We start from the raw sequence: 22,962 nt of genomic DNA, 5'->3' as shown, positions 1-22,962 counted from the left end.
TTACTTCTATTTGGCAAGACGACAAATAAAGATTTCTTAATGTCAAATTTGAGTATCAGTATTGCCTGCCACAATTTTACATTTAGTGAAACCTTGTTGAACATGTTTTATCGAAGGACTTATCATTTGGGTCGTTTTTTACATGGTTTAGCAAAAAGCGCTTTTTTTACTTTAGAGAGTCTTAAAAATAAATTCAAGCGAACTCTGATAACAGGGATGCCAAAAATAAATTAAAATTTTTAATACCAAAGCGCAGAACAGCAGCATGCAATAATGCAATAATTATTAAAGATTAAAGACAATTTGACTTATTTTATTAAATTAAAATTATAACTGCATTTCTAAAAAAATAAGGGTATATTAAAATATCACACTTCTATTTTATTAAAACATTCTACAGAAGCAGTCAACATAACATTAAATAATAATTATTTTACCAACCATTAAATGGATTACCAATTTTGAAATTTAAATTTGAACTTTTTTTCAGATATTTTGTTGATGATTATTTATCACCTATGCCAAAAAATCATGTTAATGATATTCTCAATGCTTTGAATAATTTTCATTCTAAATTAAAATTCACTATTGAAATAAAAAATATAAATTTTCTTGACTTAACTTTAACAAGAAATCTTAATGATAATAAAAAACAAAATGGTACGCAAAATATACGAAAAGATCTAAATAATAATTCTAGAAATCAACAAAATACTGTTAATGGTTTAACAGATCGTGATGTAAGACTAACATCATAATATCATTTTTAAACAGCGAACCTGTTTTATAATAAAAAGAAAATATAATAAACTAATACAAATAATCAGAAAAAAACATTTAAAAAAACATATTCTTTCTAAATATGATATTACAGTTTCCCACAATTTCTTACAAATTCATAAAATCAATTTTTGCTCCATTAAAAAATAAAATTTCAGTTAAAAGGGAATTAAATATCGTATGTACATTCAATACCTTGTTTAAATTGCCCAAATCACAAGCCAACTTTTTGAAAATCGTATAAATCAACATAAATATACTAAAAAAGAATCAACTGCTTTAAATAAAATTTAACAAATCATGAATTTAATTTTAAAGAGAATAAAATTTTAACGCTAGATAAGATTTATTAAAAATTGGCAGTAAAAGACAAATTATTGAAAAAATATTGGTAATTTAAGTCAGTTATTACCACAATTTAATAACATACTGTAAATTAAAATTCAAATCGACTTTCTTATAATAATAGTGTTGAAAATAAACCAGCAATTAGCAATTAATAATCAATATGTCGAAATATTAATGTCAATTATTCATTTTTGTACTTTTCCTAATTCATTAAAAATATCACTAAAGAATGTAAATATTTTAATATGAAACATTAAATTTTTATAATATTTGTATGTATTTTATATTCTTGATAAAGATTCACATACTGATTGAAACGTCTAATAAAAAATGAATAACAAATTTAAAGAATTTTGCCATTATTGAATAACTCAAGAACAACCCAAGCATTATATTTTGTGATATTTTTTTATACAGTTCAGGATCATAATATTTTACAACACAACGGCTAGAATTTAGACTATTGAAATAATCGACAAATGAATAATTTCAGTTCATTGAATTTTTCTTTTACTTTATTTAGGTTGTTGTTATGTTGTTTATTATAACGAATTAGTTGGCCAAAATGTATTTTTACAAAATTAATTTCTAATTATAGCAAATTTTTTCCAAAAAGTGTGGCTAAAATCTTGCTTCAATCGACGTACACAGCTGCCGGTAAAAAAAATCCCAAAAGAATCATTGCGTTAATAGATTTTTTTTATTTCAGTTATACGAAATCAACGACGACCCAAAACGTAAGGAATTCCTGGACGATCTCTTCTCGTTTATGCAAAAACGTGGTAAGTCTAAAAGTTGCATTTTACGGCGGCCTTGTAATGCGATTATGGTTTTTATATATACAGTTATATCTGCGGACGACCCTCTTTCCGAGAAATCCCGATTTCACCCTTAAGTCTTTAAGTCTAAATAAATCGAAATCCCAGCCGGGATCGCTGTTTTCCGAGTACCTGCGCTTGAATAGAAAATACCCGGTAATAGACAATAACCAAACAAGCTATAATTTTGGAAATATGTCCTTTTGATAAATCGTTTTATTGGGCTTTTGTCAATCGCATAATATCGGATGGCGGTGCCATTTGTTTGGTCCATGCTTATTTAAATTGTCATAAAAATGTGTTTTTTGGGTTCCTATATCCTGCTGTCGATCTTTTAGACAGATGGCGTCGCCTCATTGTTTTAATATTTTAAGCGACAATTTTGAGATGAACAGTAAAATGATTTGTTTATTTTCATAAAATATTGTGTCGCCACTAGCACTTAGCATTAACGTGATAAAGTACAATATCTCCCTTATTTAACACAATTTGGAAAAGATGTTTTAAGGTGCGCTTCATGAAATTGCAAACGGGCGGCAAAAAATATATTTTGTTTACCATATGTTTGTTTCAATGGAAGCTCCTACATATTTTGACTTGTTATTCTTCTTATTATATACTATTAAAAAATCAAATCTTTCTTGTTTAATGATGTTTGTTCTATTTGTGCGAGCAAAGTGGTTGGGGGTTGGAATGTTATCCTAACTAAATATCTGTATCTCCAAAAAGGATTAACGCATTTTAATAAACTTCGAGACTATAAACAGGGCTTTTCCTTCACTTGTGCTATGGTGCTGATTGTGAAAGGATTTTGGGTGAAATTTATTATTTAGGTGCTGTTATTAATGTATAGTTATTACTGCCGAATTTACCAATTAAAACGGAAATTTATTATTTTAGTAGACAAGTAATATTTTTTCCTTTATACTTTTTTTACAATACGTTTTGATATACTTAGCTGTTTTCAACTATTTAGCATTATTTTTCTAGTAATAATGTTTAATCACTAAATTGTTGTAGAATAATTAGCTAACGAACTATTAGACATTAAATACTTAAAATAACTCGAAATTTTACGAAAATTCAATTTTTTTTGGTGTTAATTTTTTTTATTCACATTTATTTCATGATAAAAAAATTGAGATGCGGTTTGCGCTAAGTTGTTGGGCTCTTATTTGACTATTTAATAACATAAAAAACTCACATCGTTTCATTCATTCTTTTTCCAGCAATTTTCTTTGCGATTATGTCTATTGATAGCCTAGAAAAGCCCCTTTTAATTACTGCAAGTTTATTAAAAAGCGTTAATCCTGTTTGGAGATGTTGGAACACTCCTACCACTTTCCTTGTAGACATTGACCAAGAGCATTAAACAAAAAGGAATAGAAATTTTTGTAGAAAAATAGATTTAAAATTAAATTATGCAAATATGGTGGATATTATAGAAACTCAAAAATAATTTCCAGCATTTTGTCTTCGCCGATTTATTTTATAAAATTATTTTTCAAATTTCGTTCGTTTCCTTTTCTTTTCGCATTTACTCGTACAGACTGTATAACCGTCCATCCGCACCTTTTATAATATCAAAAATGTGTTACTAAGAAATCAGTAAAGTAACGCAAAATATTATTAAAATATAGGTCGGAGATCGTAAGAAATAATAATAAATAAGGTTATAAAAATAATAAAATAGAAATACAAACCCGGAGTGGCGGGTTCTGATGGCTAGCGAGACGTCATAAAGTCTTCTCGGACATATTAAAAGAATGCACAATACAATGCTTGAAACAAATGAATAATCTAATCACTTAATTGATTATACAAGGGAATTTAACGATCCGCGACCCGCTCGATCAACTACCAAATAGCCTATTCAAAATAAACTATCTGAGCTACTTAAAATCCGACTTAACCAATGCTTCTATAAAGTGAGACTATCTTCGTATAAGCTAAGGACGCCGACACGGCCATACTGACTAGTGCACGTCCTCGGACCCCTGATGTTCAGTTAGACCTCAAAAGCTTTACCTTCACTTGTCCATTCTGACTAACCAAGAAAAATAAAAGTTATTGTTATTATTAATATTTACCAATATACAAATATCATTTTGCAAACCTACGAAAGCATCAGTTATCAAGAACATTTTTATTATTTATTTATTTTATTATTTTTACTTAGTTTTGTCAGGAGGGAGTGAATTTTGTCTATCGAAATATTACCTATTTCTTTTAAGAATTCTCCGACACAGGCTCATTCTGTTACTCATTTTTCAGTTTTCGCTTTACCTTGCTCATCAGGCCCACGAATAAGCGGAGCAAATTCGAAAACGTACTTTTGCACTTTTTTAAAACTGCGGTAATTATAAATTGACCTCGAGATTTACGATCTAATTTGGAAATTATGTACTCACTTGTTTTATGATATACGAAATCGTCTACTGGAAAGGACTTTACAGTAACTTTTTCCAACTTTTCTTTTATTTTCACATTTTTTTTGCCACCTTATCGATATTTTTACTTGCTACATCACAACTTTCAGAGAGTGAAGGAGATGTCAGCACAGTATTATTGGTGTAACAATTTTTTGTAATTCCAAAGAGTAAACTGATTTGCCGAATAAAAATTGTGCTGGATTAAGCACAATAACCTCATGTTTTGTGCACTTAAGTGATAATTGCAGATTTGCATAATTCTTTGCTTGTTCGTTAGCCCCTAGTAGTGCAATGAGCAATAAAATGCAATTTAAGATTGAATTTCACTACAAAATAACAATTCACTGCTAGCAAAACACTTCCACGACTCATACCAGAAAGAGCACCAAACAAATTGTTAGATTTTTAAACAATTAACAGCTATTTCGGCAGTTATAGAACATAAACAATACAAATTTGATAAATGCGTCAATGCTTACAGAGACGTATTGTTTCGTATCACTTTTGCTACTTAATTTATTGGAAATGTCAGTGCAAATTGCATACCTGAGGTGAGATACTTTATCGCCCAAAATAAACAATTAACAAAACATTTTCTCACTTGCACCATACATGACTAATAACGTTTCTAAATTTTCTATAAAGTTTTCTCCCAATACCGAATGTCATTAATGAAGTAAAATAAAGAATTATTTCTTTCCATTTTACTGAAAAAATATTGTTTGGAATCATATGTTTTTGCCAACTTTTAAAAGGGCCTCATCGTGTCATTGAGCTACATACTACCTGTCAGTGTTTCTACAATTTGATATTTTGAGTAACGTTAAGTGGTTTATAATTTACGTGGTGCCCTATTTTTGCTTTAATAGAATCGTTGGAATAAAAAAAAGATAAACAACCAGTTCTTATTATATTTTGCTGTAAATGAATCATTTGTCTTTTTTAAGCAAATTTCTAAGATACCCGAGCTTACGGTAATAAGTAAAACTCCTTGTACGAAAATTGTTTGGCCATGTTACAAAAATTAACTTTTTTTTTTCAAACTAGCACATTTAATTCTCAATTAAAGCAAAGATCATTTAAACCAAAAACGAATAGAGATACCTGGTCATCCATAAAAAGAAAATTTGCTGAATTGTTTCAAAACGCAGCATTTGTTTATTGCATCTTCAAGAGCTAGCTAGTACTGTCCCTCAAAGTGGGCAAAGTGTTCAGACATTTGCCATCATATTTACATGCAATAGTTTTTTTCAATAGAAAACAATCTGAATCCGTGCTAAGTAAAAAGGAAAGATCTCACCAAATTGGAGCTTTAAAGAACCAGGGAGACTCTGTTCTTAGCTATTTGCCCGGAGATGGAGCGAAACATGGAATAACTTGTCACATAAAATTTCGAAGATCGGTTACGCAAAATTTTAGTACTATAGGGCAACGACAAAGATTAACGCTTCGATCCAGTATGACGACCGGAGGGAAATAGAGCCAATCGTTTGTCTAGTCACCCTTACAACATACCATAGCAACAAAACAGCAAACATTTTAAGTGACAAAACATTCTTCATGACTCCCATAAATCTATTGTTTTTGCAAATACTGCCAAGAACGGCATTCAATTTTTTTCTCTTGCACTTTATCCATCGAACAGTACCACATTTATTTAGTACTGCACTCATCGCGGTCATTATATTCAGGGTTAGACTTCTCGGACATTTTAAAAGAATAAAGAATCTAATCCCTTAATTGATTATTAAAAGGAATCCAACGATCCGCGACCCGCTCGATCAATATAATCAAATAGGCTATCCAAAATAAAATTTTGGAGCTATTTAAAATCCGACCTAACTAGTGCTTTTATAAAGCTAGACTATCTTTGTCGGATCGCGTTCCGTTCACTTTGGAAAATACCAAACGAATGACTGAATTATAACTGCTTAAGTTAGACCAATAAAAAATAAACATTTCAACATTATATTATAAACATTATATTATAAAATTCCTGTTTCGACTCAGCATTGAATTTTTTGTTCGTAATTGTCGCTAATGTGTATTTTATGGTTCGTTGTGGTTAGTTAACGTATTTAAGTTTGATTATTTTTTGTAACTGTAACTTTCGCGCTGTTGAGATTTTTTGGAATAGACCATTGGTTGGAAGGAAACAAAACACAAAAATGGTTTTAAAAAAGACTTAAGACAAAGGGCACAAAAAATGGAAAAAAGGTTTAGGTAATAAAATGAATGCGCTAATTAACCTATCCCCAAGAGTTGGTTTTAGAGACTCATTTTATAAAAAAATACCTATACGTGTCCCCACTTAAACTCACATACGCGCAGCTTCTGAAGATGCCAGATGAAATTTTACTCTGGCGTCAAACAAGTGCGGACAACTGACATGGACGCGCAGGTTCTGAAGATGCCAGATGAAATTCTGGCGAAACGTCAAAACCAGTTTTATATTCAATGTTTGTCAAATCCTGAGCACTTGTTCTTTACTCATATCTTTATCTGTGATTCAATAAATTACGCAATTTAATGTCTAACGAATAAGCTTGCCAAATTGCAAGAGGAGTTTTATAATACCACGTGCATAAAATTATTTAAATCAGACTGATTTCGACGCAGTTCAACTTAACCCCCGTCAACGTCCACTTGCCCTCTTGGATAATGTAGAAAACATTATTATATAAATATGGACTAATATCGACCACCTACAAGTATGAGTCATCGATGTCAATCAGTCTGCTATTGCAGCCTTTTCAAATCCGACTTTCTTTTTAAACCACCCTTTAGATTGAAAAAAGTGGTCGCAAAAAGTTTGACATACAATGTTATCTTTACATTACACTCGCAGCTTAAAAGTCACCGTATTTATTTAAAAAAAAAATCGTCCGCAAACAGAGCAATTTTTTGGTTTCGAGCCCGCTAATAATAATTCATCGTCCGTTTCGTAAATTGCCGGTAATAAGACGTTTAAATTCAAATAAATCAAGTCATGGCGTAGAAAGATTTGAGATAAACGCGACCGATACGGTAGCCAACAGCACACAGGTACATCTCTCGGGTCAGAAATTACTGCCATCAGCTTGCAACTAAGCCCTGTATCAAATTCCGGTGCCCTATTATTATGTTATTATTGAATTATGCGGGTCTGTCGCTACCGTTTAAGATTTCTCTGACGATCACGTTGTAACCTAGCACTATTCGTCATGATTCAGCGCTACCTCGCAGCTATATTGGCTTTATTATCATTTCGACGGAAATTTGGCGTTTCTTTGACCTAATGAAGGTTTTGACGATTTAAATTTGGTCTAAAACGAGACCAGAGCCACACCGCTCTGAACAATTTGGTCGATATTGATCCTAAACGTTCCGAAAGCGGTTTTCGGTTTCAGTGTTTTTTTTTTTAATATTTTTTATACACTCAAATTTTAAAGGCACTCGCTACAAATTTTCCAAGAATGGAGCAGCAACCGGTTTCATTTTGATTATTTTTAATTAAAAAAAAATGGCATGTTCCTGCTAGTGTGCTTTTTGTAACATTCAAAAAGTGTACCGACTCTTTATGAATAATTAATTCCTAATGCGTTCGTTGTTGATAAATCGAACCTGCTGACGTCTGGCCAATCATCCTGTTGGTTTCTTCAGAGCTTAACTGAAACTTATTTGCAGTGCACCAAACCTTAATGAATGCAAGAAAGGGGAATTGTTGGAACAAATAAGTGTCAAAAGCAAATAGGCCAAAAAGCTGACACATTTTTATAGGCCAATTTTAATGAATATCAAGATACTGATTTAAGGCAAAAATTCATAATTTTAACACCATTAAGGGTGAGCTTCGAAGCAATGTAATAAATAAAAATGCATAAAGATAAAAAAATAAATGAAATGTGTTCTAACATATCTGGTCGAGAACGCTTTACTGCAATGTTGATTTGACTAAGCAAGCAAAAAATGCAAAATAATTTCGCGATTTTTTGTCGCTGCTGTAAAGACCGCACAGAAGATTCTTTTAAAAGCACTTCATTGGGGAATCCCAATTTATCCTGAAATAAATAACTCTAATGACCCGGTGAGTTTAAGTCAGGAAAAATGTTATATATGATGCAACGACCTTGAGTTGATGCTTCAAATTAAGATATATTTTTGAAATCGAAAGTGTGCGCCATATCCGATCCCAATGCCGCTAGACAGACGGTCACGTGACAGGATAACAGCGCGGCGGTGTTTAATATTAGAAGAGTGCCCGACCCACACTCATCACACATGGGCGACATCAGTTCGATTTCTTTCGTTGAGCCGTATAGCACCATCGATCTTCCATACATCCAAAAACTGATTTTGCTTTGTGCTCAACATGTTGCAACAAATCCCTCAGGATCGATGGAATCGAAACTTAAAATCGAAATATTTATTCGGTTGAGACGGAATAGAAAATTATTTATTATTATATTCTCTTCGTGTTGATTTTGTGTGAAAATTTTATATGGATAGAAGATTATGAATGAGATTAGATTAAAGATAACCGAATTTTTTAATCAACACTAAACGTGAAAAGTTGCCAGTTATACCTACCAAATACCTCTAACTGAATTTTTTTGGGGACCCCGTATTTTTTTAGTTCACCGTATTCAATAAGAAAGCTCACTCGCATTTCAAATATTTGCTTTTTCCTTCTCCATTCTTGCGCTGTGAATAACAAATTTTTTTCGTTAAAGATATTTGATAATTTTTACAATTTTAGAAACAACTTCAAATATCGAAACCACATATTGATACGTCAACTCGTTTCTGAGCTACGGGGTAACTCTCAAACACATGAATTAAAAAAAAAATCCCCGTAACCTTTTTATTTCTGGAAACTTCGAATTTCTTCAACGGGACTTGATTTCAATATTTTTTAAGATGATTTTGTCAGTTAAAATACAATCATAATCAAATTTCTATAGATTCAAAGTAACCCCAACATTTAGCTCTGATTGAAAAATTTTGTAGTGTTTATTAAAAAGTTTTCTTGGTTTAACTTTTTCATTTTGCAATTTTGTAACTAACGAACAACTCAATATAACAATATTGATTTCTAAAGAAAATTAATGATGTACAAAAAAGAGTCTTTTAATATATACTTTTGAAAGAGTTTTTTTAACATATTAAAAATATCATATTATACTAATCCGTAGAATATTATCATTTTAATAATTTCAACATTATTTTGAATGTTTGATTGTATAATAATTTGTAATTTATGAAGTTAAATAAAAAACGAATAACAAGATTTTCATTTTTTCTTCAATAATTTTTGAGACCTAACTTCCATAAAAAGAGCTTTTTTGTAGATCATTTTTTAAAAAATGAATATCGTTCTGTATTGTTTTGTATACTGAGTTGTTTAATGAGTTACAAAATTCCAAAATAGAAAAGTTAAATCAGTATTAATTATTTTTGTTTAAATCATGATTTCTTCTTTCTTCAAAACTAGCCAACACGATAAATTTTTTAAATTCTAATTGCTTATGTGTGTATGTGTCGGTCATTAACGTTAAAGTTCTTTCGAAAGCTATACGATAGAGATGCGCCGATGCGTGTTGAAATGTAAACACCCGCCACTGCACATTTATTTCTCACCGGCGTTTCTGAGAAGTGCAAACAACTGCCAGTATTTTAATAAATTTAATAACTGCACGATCCCCTCGGTCACGATATAATTAGGACAATTTTCAGCCTTTGCACATTTTGATCCTCGCAATTGCCGACGCTTTGAAACACAAAATGATAATGAGAGCACCTAGATCATGACCGGGTCCCGTATGTAAAATAAACATTTTTTTCTCTGCGATTATTGATATTATAATCCCGTAATTTATGTAAACACCCAGGGCCGGTGTATAGGGAAGGCCAATTTTTTTGTTTTTTAAATGTTTAACATTATATCAAGTATAACAATATCGCGGTTATATTCTCTATAAATATTATTTTCACAGAAAATGTTGTTTTTGAGAACACCCTATTTTCTCTTGTACATAGCCTAGCTTGGATTATAGATTCCCAGAAAGTTGCATAACATAGCTGGTGACGGCAATGTCCCACTGGATGTTAATAATGGATTTTTATTAGAACTGGTTTACGCCCCTACAGACAAACGTTGTTGTATACACATTCAAAAAGGTTCACTAAGTCTGCATCCAGAAGCATCTACAAGATCCTTTCTATTGACTGAGCATTCAAATAAATATGTGATTTTTATCTGCTTACACATTAACGTTTTTACATGCATGTTTCTAAATGCGCATACATCAACACGGACATCAACGTCCTTCTAAAGCGGCCTTAAAGGTTTTCCATAGTTTTTCTTTATGTTTCTCAGTTGTTTGCAACTTAGCTTCGTACTTAAATATAAAAAAACGATGGTGAAAAAATGTTCAGTTTGCGAGAAACAGGGCAAAATTGGAATTGTACGACGTTTTCTAACAGTTTTTTTAAATTAACGACTCGTACGCAAAAACGACGATTATATTCACAGTTTTTTTACTGTACTCTTAAAATATATTCTACAAATTCAGATTAATAATCAAGATATTTAATAAATTGAATTAGGGTTGTATTTAGAAAACCATGAGACGGTTACTTTAAAATTATTTAATTCAAAAATAGGCATAGACATTGTGATTAAGTAACAAGTGACGGAGTTTTTGTATTACAAACATCTATCGTTATTAACAAAAATATAGAGAGAACATAGTACAATATTTTTTATGCGACTTTGAGACTCGTAAACATATTATGAAACATATAAAAAACACTGTTTCTCCCATAAGTATTTATGAGGAACAGTTTTATAACAGAAATAGTAATAGTAAATTACTCGTGATTTTCACTCTTGTCTTTTGATTTAAAAGTCTTAGACCCAGAGTCAGGGTGAATAAAACAAAGATATTTAAGATTACTGTTGTTCAGTTTATATTTATATGTAATTAATACTGTGTCCGGTTTTTGAAACAGATTTTTTGAAAGCATATAACAAAAGCTTAGTACACAAAGTGGGTCAGGATGTCCCAAAAAGCTTGAAAAATGATTTAAAGGCTAATTTTTCAAAGAAACTTCCAAAAAACTTCTGGATTCTTCCTGCGTCGGTTTTTGCTGAGTCGAACTTGCTAACGTTTCGCCAATCATCCTGTTGGCTTCTTCCTTGGCTGAAACTGGCTCGCGTTCCATCACAAAATACACTTCAGCATAACCTTCCAATACCAATGAGGCCGAAAGCAATCCCACAAGTTCCACTCTTGTCTTTCCTTACATTCAAAACATCACTGACCACGTATCAATAGTTCTTAAGAAATATAACGTCAAAACCAGATTTACCACTTGTTCAAAAATCTGTCAACATTTTCGATCCGTCAAAGACAAAATTCCATTTGAGATGCCGGGAGTTTACAGCAATCCATGCATATGCGGCAAAGAATACATTGGAGAGACCGGACGAAAAATATTAACTATGCTGAAAGAACATGAAAGAGCCTTAAAACTAAGCAGTTGCCGAACACAATCACGAAACCAGACATAAAATTTTGTTCGATAACACTAAAATTCTATATGCCATCCCACTCTAATACAATCAAAATTATTGCATCTAAGAGACATTTTATTGCATAATAAATATCTCAATTCATTGTTGAATAAAATTTTATTCTATGAAGACGACACTATAAAGTTTAAAGTGATTAGATTTTTCCATCCGATGAACCTTATTATATCTAAATATAATCTAGATCTATAAAAGACAATTATACTTTATTCTTAAAGACACAACTCCGCCATCTTAGAAACCGCAAGAGGTTTATGCCTTGAGGACTAAATGTGACAGGCTTTACATTTGACAGACTTCACAAAAACTGGAAAAAAGAATAACAGCTCATAAAAATACTATTTACGAAACTTTTGGATTCCTCCTGCGTCGACAAAGAATACATTGGAGAAAATATCCAATAGGCTCAAAGATCATGGAAGAGCCTTAAGACTAAGACAAATAAACTTATCAGCAGTTGCGGAACACAATCACGAAACTGGACATAAAAATTTTATTCAATAAAACTAAAATTCTTGGATCAATTCTTCGACCAAGGAAAAATCCGAGAGTCTGTAGAAATCTATAACAACCTTAACCCCGACTCGGGTCTTTACCTGTCACCAACATGAGAATCGGTCATCCGAGACAGTGTTTCTGCTCCTCATTTAGCTCCACCCCCTCAAATAATATATAAGCAGGTACAGAGTAAAATGCGAGCCAGTTTTAGTCAAGCTCTGAAGAAGCCAACAGGATAATTGTCGAAGAAATGTATATATATTGTTACACTCCACTGTAAATTTTGCTGACTTAATATAAATGCTTATACATTTCGTACATTAAAGTTTGAATATTTTTTGACTCAAATTATTTCAAAAACTTTAGTAATAAATCCTTCAAAAACCAGATTGAAACACACACTTATTTTGGTAGTGGAATCTAAAAATTCTATCAAATAAAACGGTTTCCATAGAAAAAGCAACTTTCGAGACTTTTAATATGTTTGGGACAACCTGGTATAAATTAAATAAATTAATAAACAAGGAAAATCCGTGTCGTTTAGTGGCAACACCATTTGTGGTTTTCGTAAACCGTATCCAAGCTGGTCCAACAATGCCTTCGCGGACCGTTAACAATTTAACCAAAATGTCTCACACACAAAAAACAATTTCTCAATGTAGAAACGAAATAAAGTCGAAAGTTTTTATTTCGTCGCTCGGGTGTGCCGATACAAACGCTTTTCTCCGAATCCGCGTCTGGGAATAATTTAACCACGATTAACGGCCGTATTTATATTTCCCTCTACGTGATGTGTTTGTGTTCTGTTGATTCGCGACGATTTGTTCGCCGAGCTGTCAACGTTCCTTTATTGTTTTAATTGATTTGTATTGGCTTACACCGGACAAATCGCAGGTGGTCTCTTTCGTAAACTGTGAGAACGCAACGGATAATGATTCGTCTGAAATGCGCACGTACGCATTACGTACGCATGCGCATTTTTATGATATATGCAAGGAATATGCAACGTCCTAGTAATGGTAGTATAACACAAATGATTTTCTGAAAAGAGAATAGATGCAAGAATATAACGATATATAAATCAAAGAGAGGAATGCTCAAGAAAAAGTTGGATTTTGGTAAAATTTTCCACTGTACGACTTGTTATTGCTATCTAATTATCCGGAATTTACCACTAATTATTATTCAGGATGCCAAATATTTAAAATCCATATGAAATGTTATTATTTTTTCTTATGACTTTTTTTCCTTTCAAGGTAACGAGCTTAGTTGACAATTACTACATTTTGACATTCTTATCGCTTTTTTTTTAATTAAGTCTAATCACAAACTTGATCACTAATTAATTATTTCAAACTAACTGATTTTATTAACTATTGACTTATTTAAATAATAAAATGAGGAAAACCATTTAAGAAATGAATAAAACAATCTTTTAGTTTAATTTTGTTTAGTTTAAATTTGTTAAATGTTTAATGCATTAAAAACATCTCGTTTAAATTCATCGTAATCCATTACCCAGAAGGGATCGACGTGTTAGGATCTAAGAAAAAACTGAATATTTCAAAACAAATTCTACTTAAATAAATCAATAATTAATTAAACTGGTTAGTTTTGGTAACTGGCCTAAAGATAATTATTAATAAAAAAAAGTGAGAATAGTAAATTAATTGATATCAAAATGGCGGCGATGATATCAAAATGACATAAAAAATGTCAGCTTTTTGGTAATTTTGTGCGAACCAATGGAATTGTAGAAAAATTAACAGATAAATAACATAATTTTATTATGAATTTAAAATTAATTAAATGTTCTAATTAAAAATGTACCCAGTTTGTAAATTTTGGATAATTAGACATTAATAACAACCCGCAAAGAGATAATTTTTCCCAAAATCGAACTTTTGTTGAGCGTTCTTTTTTTCAGTGACGATAAAGATATTGAGACGCGGTTTTCACAGGGTTATTTTGCCTTTATTTCGCTGTCGGATGACAGAAAAAAAATCATATCGTAACTTTTTTTTTCTTTCCAAAAATTGTTTATTTTGCAATTATGCCACCAAACACCATTGGTTACCAAGTTAATCAATCGCAATCGCGTCATTCATAGCACGATCGATAAAATTAAACAAAAAAAATTGAATTTTAATAATTTCCAGCATTTTCTTTTGATCGATTTACATAAAAAAAGTTTCTAGCACCGTCCGTGCCCTTAATAGTTCCCAGTACAGGATGTCCGGAAGAAACGTTGAAATAATTTAAAAGGTGACTTCGACTTAAAAAAAGTTTTTTTTTATAAGGCACATATATAATATAAACATAGTCTTCAACATCCAGGGTGTCAAACTTAAGAAAAGGAGTTTCAAAAATATCTTAAATAATAATAATAAATATCTTGAATATCCATATCCGAATTGTAACAATACTTTATTGAGACATTTAGGATGAATTGAAATAAATTATGAATATTCGATAGGGAAGCAGTGGCTTTTCTATGACAAAACGTTGTCGGTATTGCGACATACATGAACCCATTCGTTGTTTAGGCAGAGTTCAGATTTGACAGTTTACAAGATATTACAAGAATTAAAAGAAGCAAAATAAAGGAAAAAAAATTAAATTCATTTTTTATTTCAATACTTATATGTGTCTTAAGTAAGCTTCTAACTTTTGAGATTAGTAAGTAAATTATTCATTAGATTGCAGGTGATTTAGACAAAAAGAAAATTGCGAGAAAGTTCAAGACAAATAACATACAAATAATTACTTACATACATGGTTTAAATTAGAATTAAGATTTTAGATCCTTAAAACCAACAATTTTTTTTTGTTTATTTGGAAATTTATTTTTTCGCATTCAAAAGTGCAGTGAAGGGGCGATTTAAAAATAAATCGCATTTAGCGTAACCTAGACAGCTTCTTGAGTCACTCGTTTATTCAGCACCCGTCTGCTGCGCTACGCTGGTACCAAATGAAACCAGCGTTTATTAAACTTTTTGGATAATATACTAGAACCTAACCAGCTTAAGCAAGTTCCAGTGTACGGTTTGACAGTAAATTCGTCGAGATAGGCAAATTTGTATAAAATTTTGAAATTTTGGTTAGTTTTACCTGAACCTTAAGGATCTTATTAAATGCCTATTTATTCTAACATTGCATAATATGGACTCTAAACTTAACGCTAAAACACTATATTTAAGTCGAATAATAAATCGGTTTTAGTAACTTTACTTTATAATTATATGCTCTCAGTTTTTCTGTAATTAATTTATTTATCACCTGCGTAAATAGATAAAATTATTATTTTAAAAGGAAAGTATACACGATATCTGTTTCCTTTTCATGCATTGAAGTGAATTTACAATAGAGGTGAAAATAACAACGCCTTATCAACTATGTAACTATGCAACTATGTAACGTGTTTATGCTTGTAACCGACATTTTCTTCTCGTCAAAATTTTCGCAATTACGAGAGAAATGTCTTTAATTCCTTCGAGGCACGTCCGATATTTTGATATGCGAATGGCGCCCGCAGCTTTCCTCCCAACATTTTTTCTCAGAGAGAAAATTGCCGAAGATAGGAGGACCACGACCCGTAATAACAGTCCGGTGTGGTGAATAATATTTGCCCGTAATATTATAATCATTTCGTGATCTACTAGAAACTCCCGCAATACTATATATCTATACATCTATACATAAACATAATTGTACGGTTCAGGTTGAACAGAAATCAAACGATTTTACAATTTCAAAGTGGTTATGTTATTAGTTCGTACCAGTACTCGGAGCTAAGTCAAAAGTTCGTGCCGACTTGCCACGCAATCCTCTCGTTTAATTTGGCCACATCGACGTATAAAGTTTCGTACCGCGTGAGCCAAAATACTCAGCACGCTAAAGACTCAAGAATCAATATTCAAATTGCCAGCCAAAAGATCCATTGTGACGCGCTCCATAGCTATAGAGTTTTATCTACGTTCATCTCTCTGATTAGACTTTAGAGTTTCGATAGTTGCTCCTTCGCGTAGCTCGTTGCCTCTGCAAATAAAAATCCATTCTCGATAGACCGTTACATTTCCGTAGCACCTATGTTGTTGTTTTTTCCTCTTCAGAATCTGCATTTATTTTCTTTGCACCCTATGGAAGCTATAAATTTCGTTCTCTGAGGAATTCCTTGACCTGTTTGAGCATGTCTGCTCCACCATTTCAGGGTTTCTCTTTTTATACATTTTTATTGATTTGAAATGGGTTTGGCCACACTACAAAGGGGTCATTCAATCTTACGTCTCGACCAGCTTTCGGGGGCTACTTTTTCGGCGCATCGAAACCTGGCAGCCATAAAAGCATTGCTAACTAACTAGGATATAATTTTGCTGTGTACAGTGCAATTGCATTATTACTAACCTTTTCCATCTTTATTTCTCTTCTGTAAGTTCATTTTTCCATAAGGGATTGTAGATTTATTGATAAGTTGCAACATTATCGAAGGGTAGCTTAGTAAACCAACCGTAAAGTACAATGAATGAGTGGATCAAAAACTGCCAGTATGACCATGCTTGAAAAAATACTTACTTTTTTTGGCTTTCTTCGAATAATGAATGGAAATGGAAGTTTCTGCGTATGACAGTTAGATTGAAGAAATACTATAAAAATAAGACATGGGGTTAATCGTCAACATTATCAGTTTTGATAATCTTATTTGTAAACCTAGCTTTAACAAAGGCGTTCTATCTCTTTGATCGAAACTTTTTTACCACCGCGTTATATTTCCCGCGGCCATTTTACCGACCAGTCATCCTTCATTCCTTCTTGCGCATCGGTTTTAATTCATAAATGTCAACCGGGGATAAGTTATAGTTTCAATGTGGCAACGGGCATTATTTTTACGACGTGCCCGTGTGTAGTACCGTCGGTATTCGAGCAGTCAAAGAACATTTTGCAATTTATGTATCATTTCTGTTATTACGACTTCTTTTCGGCTTCGCGATTTACTATTTACTTTTCGCGGTTTATTAAAACATTTTCATTGTTTACAAATATTTTTTGAATTCAGGAAAATAGTTGACTAAACTTCTCGGTTAATGTCGTTTAAGTTTCTAAACCAAAACTAAACAAAACTATTACTTCTAAAGATAGGTTTTTGAAAAACAACCTAATGTTTAAAAATCCGTACCTGCAGGTCGCTTCTCTAACGTAAGCCATATAACTTAACATAATAACCAAGTAATCAAGATAACAAACAATTAATAAAACAGAATAAACAAATGTTGGTTATGAATATTATTTTTTGAACAATTGATTTTTTAAAAAAGTTCAACAAAGAAATTATCAGCAAAAATATTTGTTGTAGGTTTTTCTTTTCTTTATTTTTAGTTTTTGGATTTTAAATTATTTAATTAGTATGTAGAAATTAATAACACCCTTTTAACATTTCTTTATGCTCTTAAATAATGGTTATTTTTAAAATGAACTGCAAAATTAATTGTATTATTTTCCCCTTGACTTTTATAGATTAGTACATAAAATAGGCAACACCAACGACTTACTAAAACATTCATCATTTTAAAAATAACGTTAAATTTATAAAGTTGGGGCCACGTGGAAGGGAATTATTTTATTAGGAGAGCACTGCAGATAAATATTTCTCGCATTGCTTATAAACACTGTGTGACGTTTTTCATAAATTTTTTGACGTGTGGTATAAAAAATCCGTGCAGTGTATACTTATTCAGGTATAGTATAAAAATTGATATTAATATGAAAAATAAACAACATCTATAAATCGAGTTGCATGTTTTTCTAATAAACTGTTTGGAAACGCATTATTTTTCTAATTAATTCATAGCTGAATTTTAAGCATACAATGCAATCATCATTTGCAATGGAATATGCTTAATTATTTGAAGAAAACTATTTATTAATGAAAGTTTTATATAAATCAAATTTGCGGTTGCCTTTTACCTAATTTTGATTTTTTTTTTTACATTTTTACACTACTGTTGTTGTTCACTTTAAAGTAACTATTTACTGTGTGTCCATGGTAAATTTCTAGGAAGGCAGAACTTCCTTTCTTCCTTTATTCGTTTTCAACAAGATATTATAGGATCTGAAGAAATCCATATATAGTTAAATATACCTATATTTTTATCCACTATCGTGGTTTGGTGGATTCAAGACAGCGATGACGAATCTATGACCACGTGCCAGTGTTGACACTTGACATTTTATATTTTTGGTATAGAGTTGGTAATTAATAATATTATTACTTACGTTAATAGTATTTATTTTCAAATCTTTTGTATATATTTTACTTGGTTTTCTATGTAAAGTGTCAATGAAACACGTAAGACAAGTCCTTAAATGTAAATAATTAATTGAATTTTTTTTATATTAAATGGCATCAAAACAAATAATTAACTTTCGTAAATGATAAATATTCCTGTTGTTAGTTTTTACTTTAGTGACGTGTGACACACACATCAAGCTCAAACAGTTTGCCATCACTGATCTAAGTTTCTGGTCTGAATTTTTGAATAATCAAGTTATTTATATATTGACGGGGACCCAAATGACAAGAAAATATTTTTTTTGAGGCTCATTTAACTATCGGCAAGATATCACTTGAAAAACGTAAAATATAAGAAAGAACTCATTTACTTCACTAATGAAAAACTCTTTACTTGTATCTTCTTGTCCGTTCCGGATGTTGTACCTTTTACCAAGATTAGATAGATTAGCATGGCTATATTTATTTTGTTGATGGCGATCCGGAAAAGTTCTGCTGATGATTTGTTAAACTACGTTCTAAGGTTTGCTAACAACAACGACATTTTACGGTTTCAAGCAGTTCTGTTCATACGTCGTAATACTTCTATGTTGGGTTATTTTTTGTGTCAAAAATATTTTCAATATTCTCCTGTACAGCCATAGTTCGAATGCTACCAGTCTCTTGGTGGTTTCTTTAATGAGTGTCCAAGTTTCTACACCATACAGAAGGTCCGAGAAAACGAGCAACGCAATAGTCTGAGTTTCATGTGTAAGGACAGATTGTGACTCATAAAAAGCGAGCACATTTTAATAAATACTGAGCGGGCCTTCTCGATGCGACATCGTATTTCTTGGGAGTTGTCCCAGTTCTTGTTTAGGGTTGTCCCCAAGTATGTGTACTGCTTTACTCTTTGTATTCTACTTTGGTTGGTGTATAAATTGTCTTCTGTGATGCCTCTTTTACTTACTACAAACAAGAAGTTTGGTTTTGTTTATATTCTTTTCCAACCCGTACTGTGAGCTAGCCTCAGTCACCCTATCCATTAGTTTTTGTAGTCCTTGAAGACTATCTGCAAACATTATAGTGTCATCTGCGTACCTTATGTAATTTAGTTTAGCAACATTTATGGTTATTCTTGAATACTGCGAAGTGCATCTCTAAAGATGTATTCTGAGTACACGTTAAATAAGATAGGGGATAGAATACATCCCTGCCTTACCCCTTGCAATATTTTTATTTGTTCTATGTGCCCGCCATCAATTCTTAAAACTGCCGTCTGATTCCAATACAAATTTATAATTATGTTAAAATCTTTAGTATGTCGACCATTTTATCACTCACTCGGTCAAATACTTTCTGATAGTCTATCAAGCAAGCAAACACATCACAGCTGAAATTCCAGCATCTCTGAAAAGGCACTTGAACACTAAATAGGGCCTTTGTTGTGCCATCGGCCTTCATAAATCCAAACTGATTTGTTGCAATCTGTTCTTCACAAAGTCTATATATTCCTTTATGTATTATCTTAAGAAATAACTTTAAGAGATGACTCATTAAGCTTATTGTTCTAAAATCACCACAAGTTTTCGCACTTGCTTTTCTGGGGAGTGTGATGAATTCTGACTTCAACCAGTCTGCTGGAATTTCCCCTGTTGAATAGACATTGGTAAATATTCTAGTCAACCATTTTGTTTTATTGAAGTTATACCGCCTCCACTAGGTGCTAGCTTCGTCATATCTGACTATCCTCACTTGATTTGGCCTGCAGATCGATGCAGTTGCCCGGGATATGGCGCTAGGAGTCATAAGTGAGAATTGGGAGTCTTCTGAGGGCCAGTTACCACCAACTAACTTCCGGCACGGCCGTTAGTCATCCCCGTTCTTGGTAAAAGGTACTACCTCTAGAACTATATTACTTTTATATAAGTTAAAAATTACGTAAATTTTAATGCTGTATGATATTTTTTATTCAAAGAAAATCGTTTAAAAACTCACTATATTTTGTGAGTACCTAAGTCGTCAATATCCATTATTATTACAATGCACTACTCATTACAAAAACTTATTAAAACAATTAATATTTGGACCTTTACTTATTTATTTATTTATTATTAAGTAATCAACAGACTTGTGCCCAATAAGAGATTATAATCATCGAAAAACATTACGAACAATAGATACGTGCGAAAACCACACAGTTTTCACTATAGTATAGTATAGTACATAGTATAGGTGACCAAAGAATTGAAGGGAAATAACAGTTTGTTCGTTGTCGAACGCATCACATTGGGAGAGGATATCTTCGAATCCCCCCTCCTCCCTCTCAACACGTAATATCGTCAAAGAAACAAAAAATAAAAAAGCGAAAAATAATAAAAGCTGCATTCGCATTCGGTGCCCGGAGCAAGGATAAGATCGTAAATTAATATATTTAAGTCGTGGCATAAATCTCGGGAACATTAAGTCACATTTTCATAATTGCATTTGGAATAATGTTCGAACGGTGTTGGCTCGCAGTCGTTTCAACGTTTCGCATTTTATGGATCACAATTCGAACGAAAGCCCGTTCCGGAATTGTTTTGGCAGTCCGAATGGACCGATCGCGTCTTGTTAACGTAAAATATTTTTAGTGCGCGAATGAAAATCAATCGGCTAAAATGGGCGCCACCGATAATGCAGCTGTAATCCGTTTGCGTAAATTGCACTAGAAACTTCAATATGTCAAAAGCGTTTTTCAAATTTTTAAAAAATTAAAATTCGTATTCAACAAAAAAAGATTTGAAATTTGTCTCAGCTTTAAAATGGGATGCACTTCAACTATGGTTAACATTAGAAATTTTTGCAGAAACGGAGTCTTAAAATTCAAGATAACAATTATGCCCCCCAGTGACCGTTTGAGAGACTTGAACATAATTTCCAGTATTTTCTTTTGGATGCTTTACTTAATCTTTTTTTTTTTAATTTCTAGGATTATCTGTTTCTAATACCGTACCTCGCCGTCCTTGCTGGGACACCCGGTTTATCTTGTCACTAAAGAGTTAATTATTTAGGAATTTGGGCTTTTTTGTGGAACACGCAAAATATTTTGTTTACACCGTCCTGAAGGTGACATTTTTCACACTGATCAACATAAGGATAAATTTACATTATTTTTTTTAGTTTAGTTGTAGTTTTTATTCAAAAAAATTAAAAAGTAGCTAGTGCCAAAATAAAACGTTGTTTAGGGAAATGGTATAAAAAGCCCATAGTCTAAATATATGTAGAATTATTCATTCGCATAGTACTTCATTCTCTTTATGGATAACAAAAAATTGATGCAAACTCAAAAAATGTTAGTTTACAGCCGCGGTCGTGCGAATTCCACTTATTAGCACAACTGTGGAAATCCAAAGCCAGCCGATATATCTTCCGCTTTGCTTTCGCTATATGTTTTCCTTAACCCGTGAATGTTAGTATTTTAAAGATTTGACCTTTGAGAGGGTGATGTAAGTGATATTCATAGGTAGAGTGATGTTCCGCCACTGATGTTTTAATATTTTTTTATATCAAGTATTCAAAAATAAAAACCTTTCTTTTCACGTTTTTTGTATTTAGGCTCATTTGAAAAAAAAATCGTAATTTTGCTTTATCTACTTGGACCAAAATATTTAGTAATATATCGATTAATCCAAGTTTTAAATATAAAATTATAAAATCTTTAAAACATCAATTAGATTACTCTCAGAGACGCCACTGAAATGGACAATTATATTGTAATAACATAAAAGAAAGACCGATACGGTGACAAATAAGCCCGGCAAGTTTTGTCAAAATCAGCTAAAAAGATTTGCATAATTTGCTGAAACATCCGCTAGCCGCCGTGTTATGCTAAAAATATAAGTAAATTAAAAATTGGAAAAGTATTTTGAACCCGCACAGGCGTATTAACGAAGCGGCCTCGAGGCAAATCAGAGAAAATTATATTTATTTCACCTAATTATTTCTTTGATAAATGATCTTAAACGTTGACTGGTCGTATCAATCAAACCTAAACTTATATATGTGCGTAGTTATATTAAATAGGCACCTTATTATGAATTTTAATTAAAATTGTATATTGGAAAGATGGATATCAGGTGGAGACAGCCCCATTTCGGCTATGCCGTATAAAAAAAACTAAGTTTATTTTGAAACGTGTCTCGGCATTTAAAAAGTCTTATGTGTTGACAAACATTAATTTTTTATTTTATTTTTTAAACCGCT

At 31.9% G+C, this 22,962-nt stretch overlaps 1 protein-coding gene across 3 annotated transcripts in view; it reads left to right on the top strand.

Annotated features, from left to right (window-relative positions):
• LOC132701712 (protein dead ringer) overlaps positions 1 to 22,962 on the top strand; it is a 223,726-nt gene that overhangs the window by 138,209 nt on the left and 62,555 nt on the right. For all 3 annotated transcript variants that reach the window (XM_060669863.1, XM_060669872.1, XM_060669854.1), the window contains exon 4: positions 1,838 to 1,910. In XM_060669863.1, the coding sequence (XP_060525846.1) occupies positions 1,838 to 1,910 (73 nt within the window). The remainder of the gene's footprint in view (positions 1 to 1,837; positions 1,911 to 22,962) is intronic.

Source organism: Cylas formicarius, unplaced genomic scaffold (genome assembly GCF_029955315.1).
Source record: "Cylas formicarius isolate icCylForm1 unplaced genomic scaffold, icCylForm1.1 PGA_scaffold_10__41_contigs__length_53128322, whole genome shotgun sequence".
Classification (NCBI taxonomy): domain Eukaryota; kingdom Metazoa; phylum Arthropoda; class Insecta; order Coleoptera; family Brentidae; genus Cylas; species Cylas formicarius.
The sequence above is the reverse complement of the archived record's forward strand: the minus strand, read 5'-3'. Positions and strand labels throughout refer to the sequence as shown.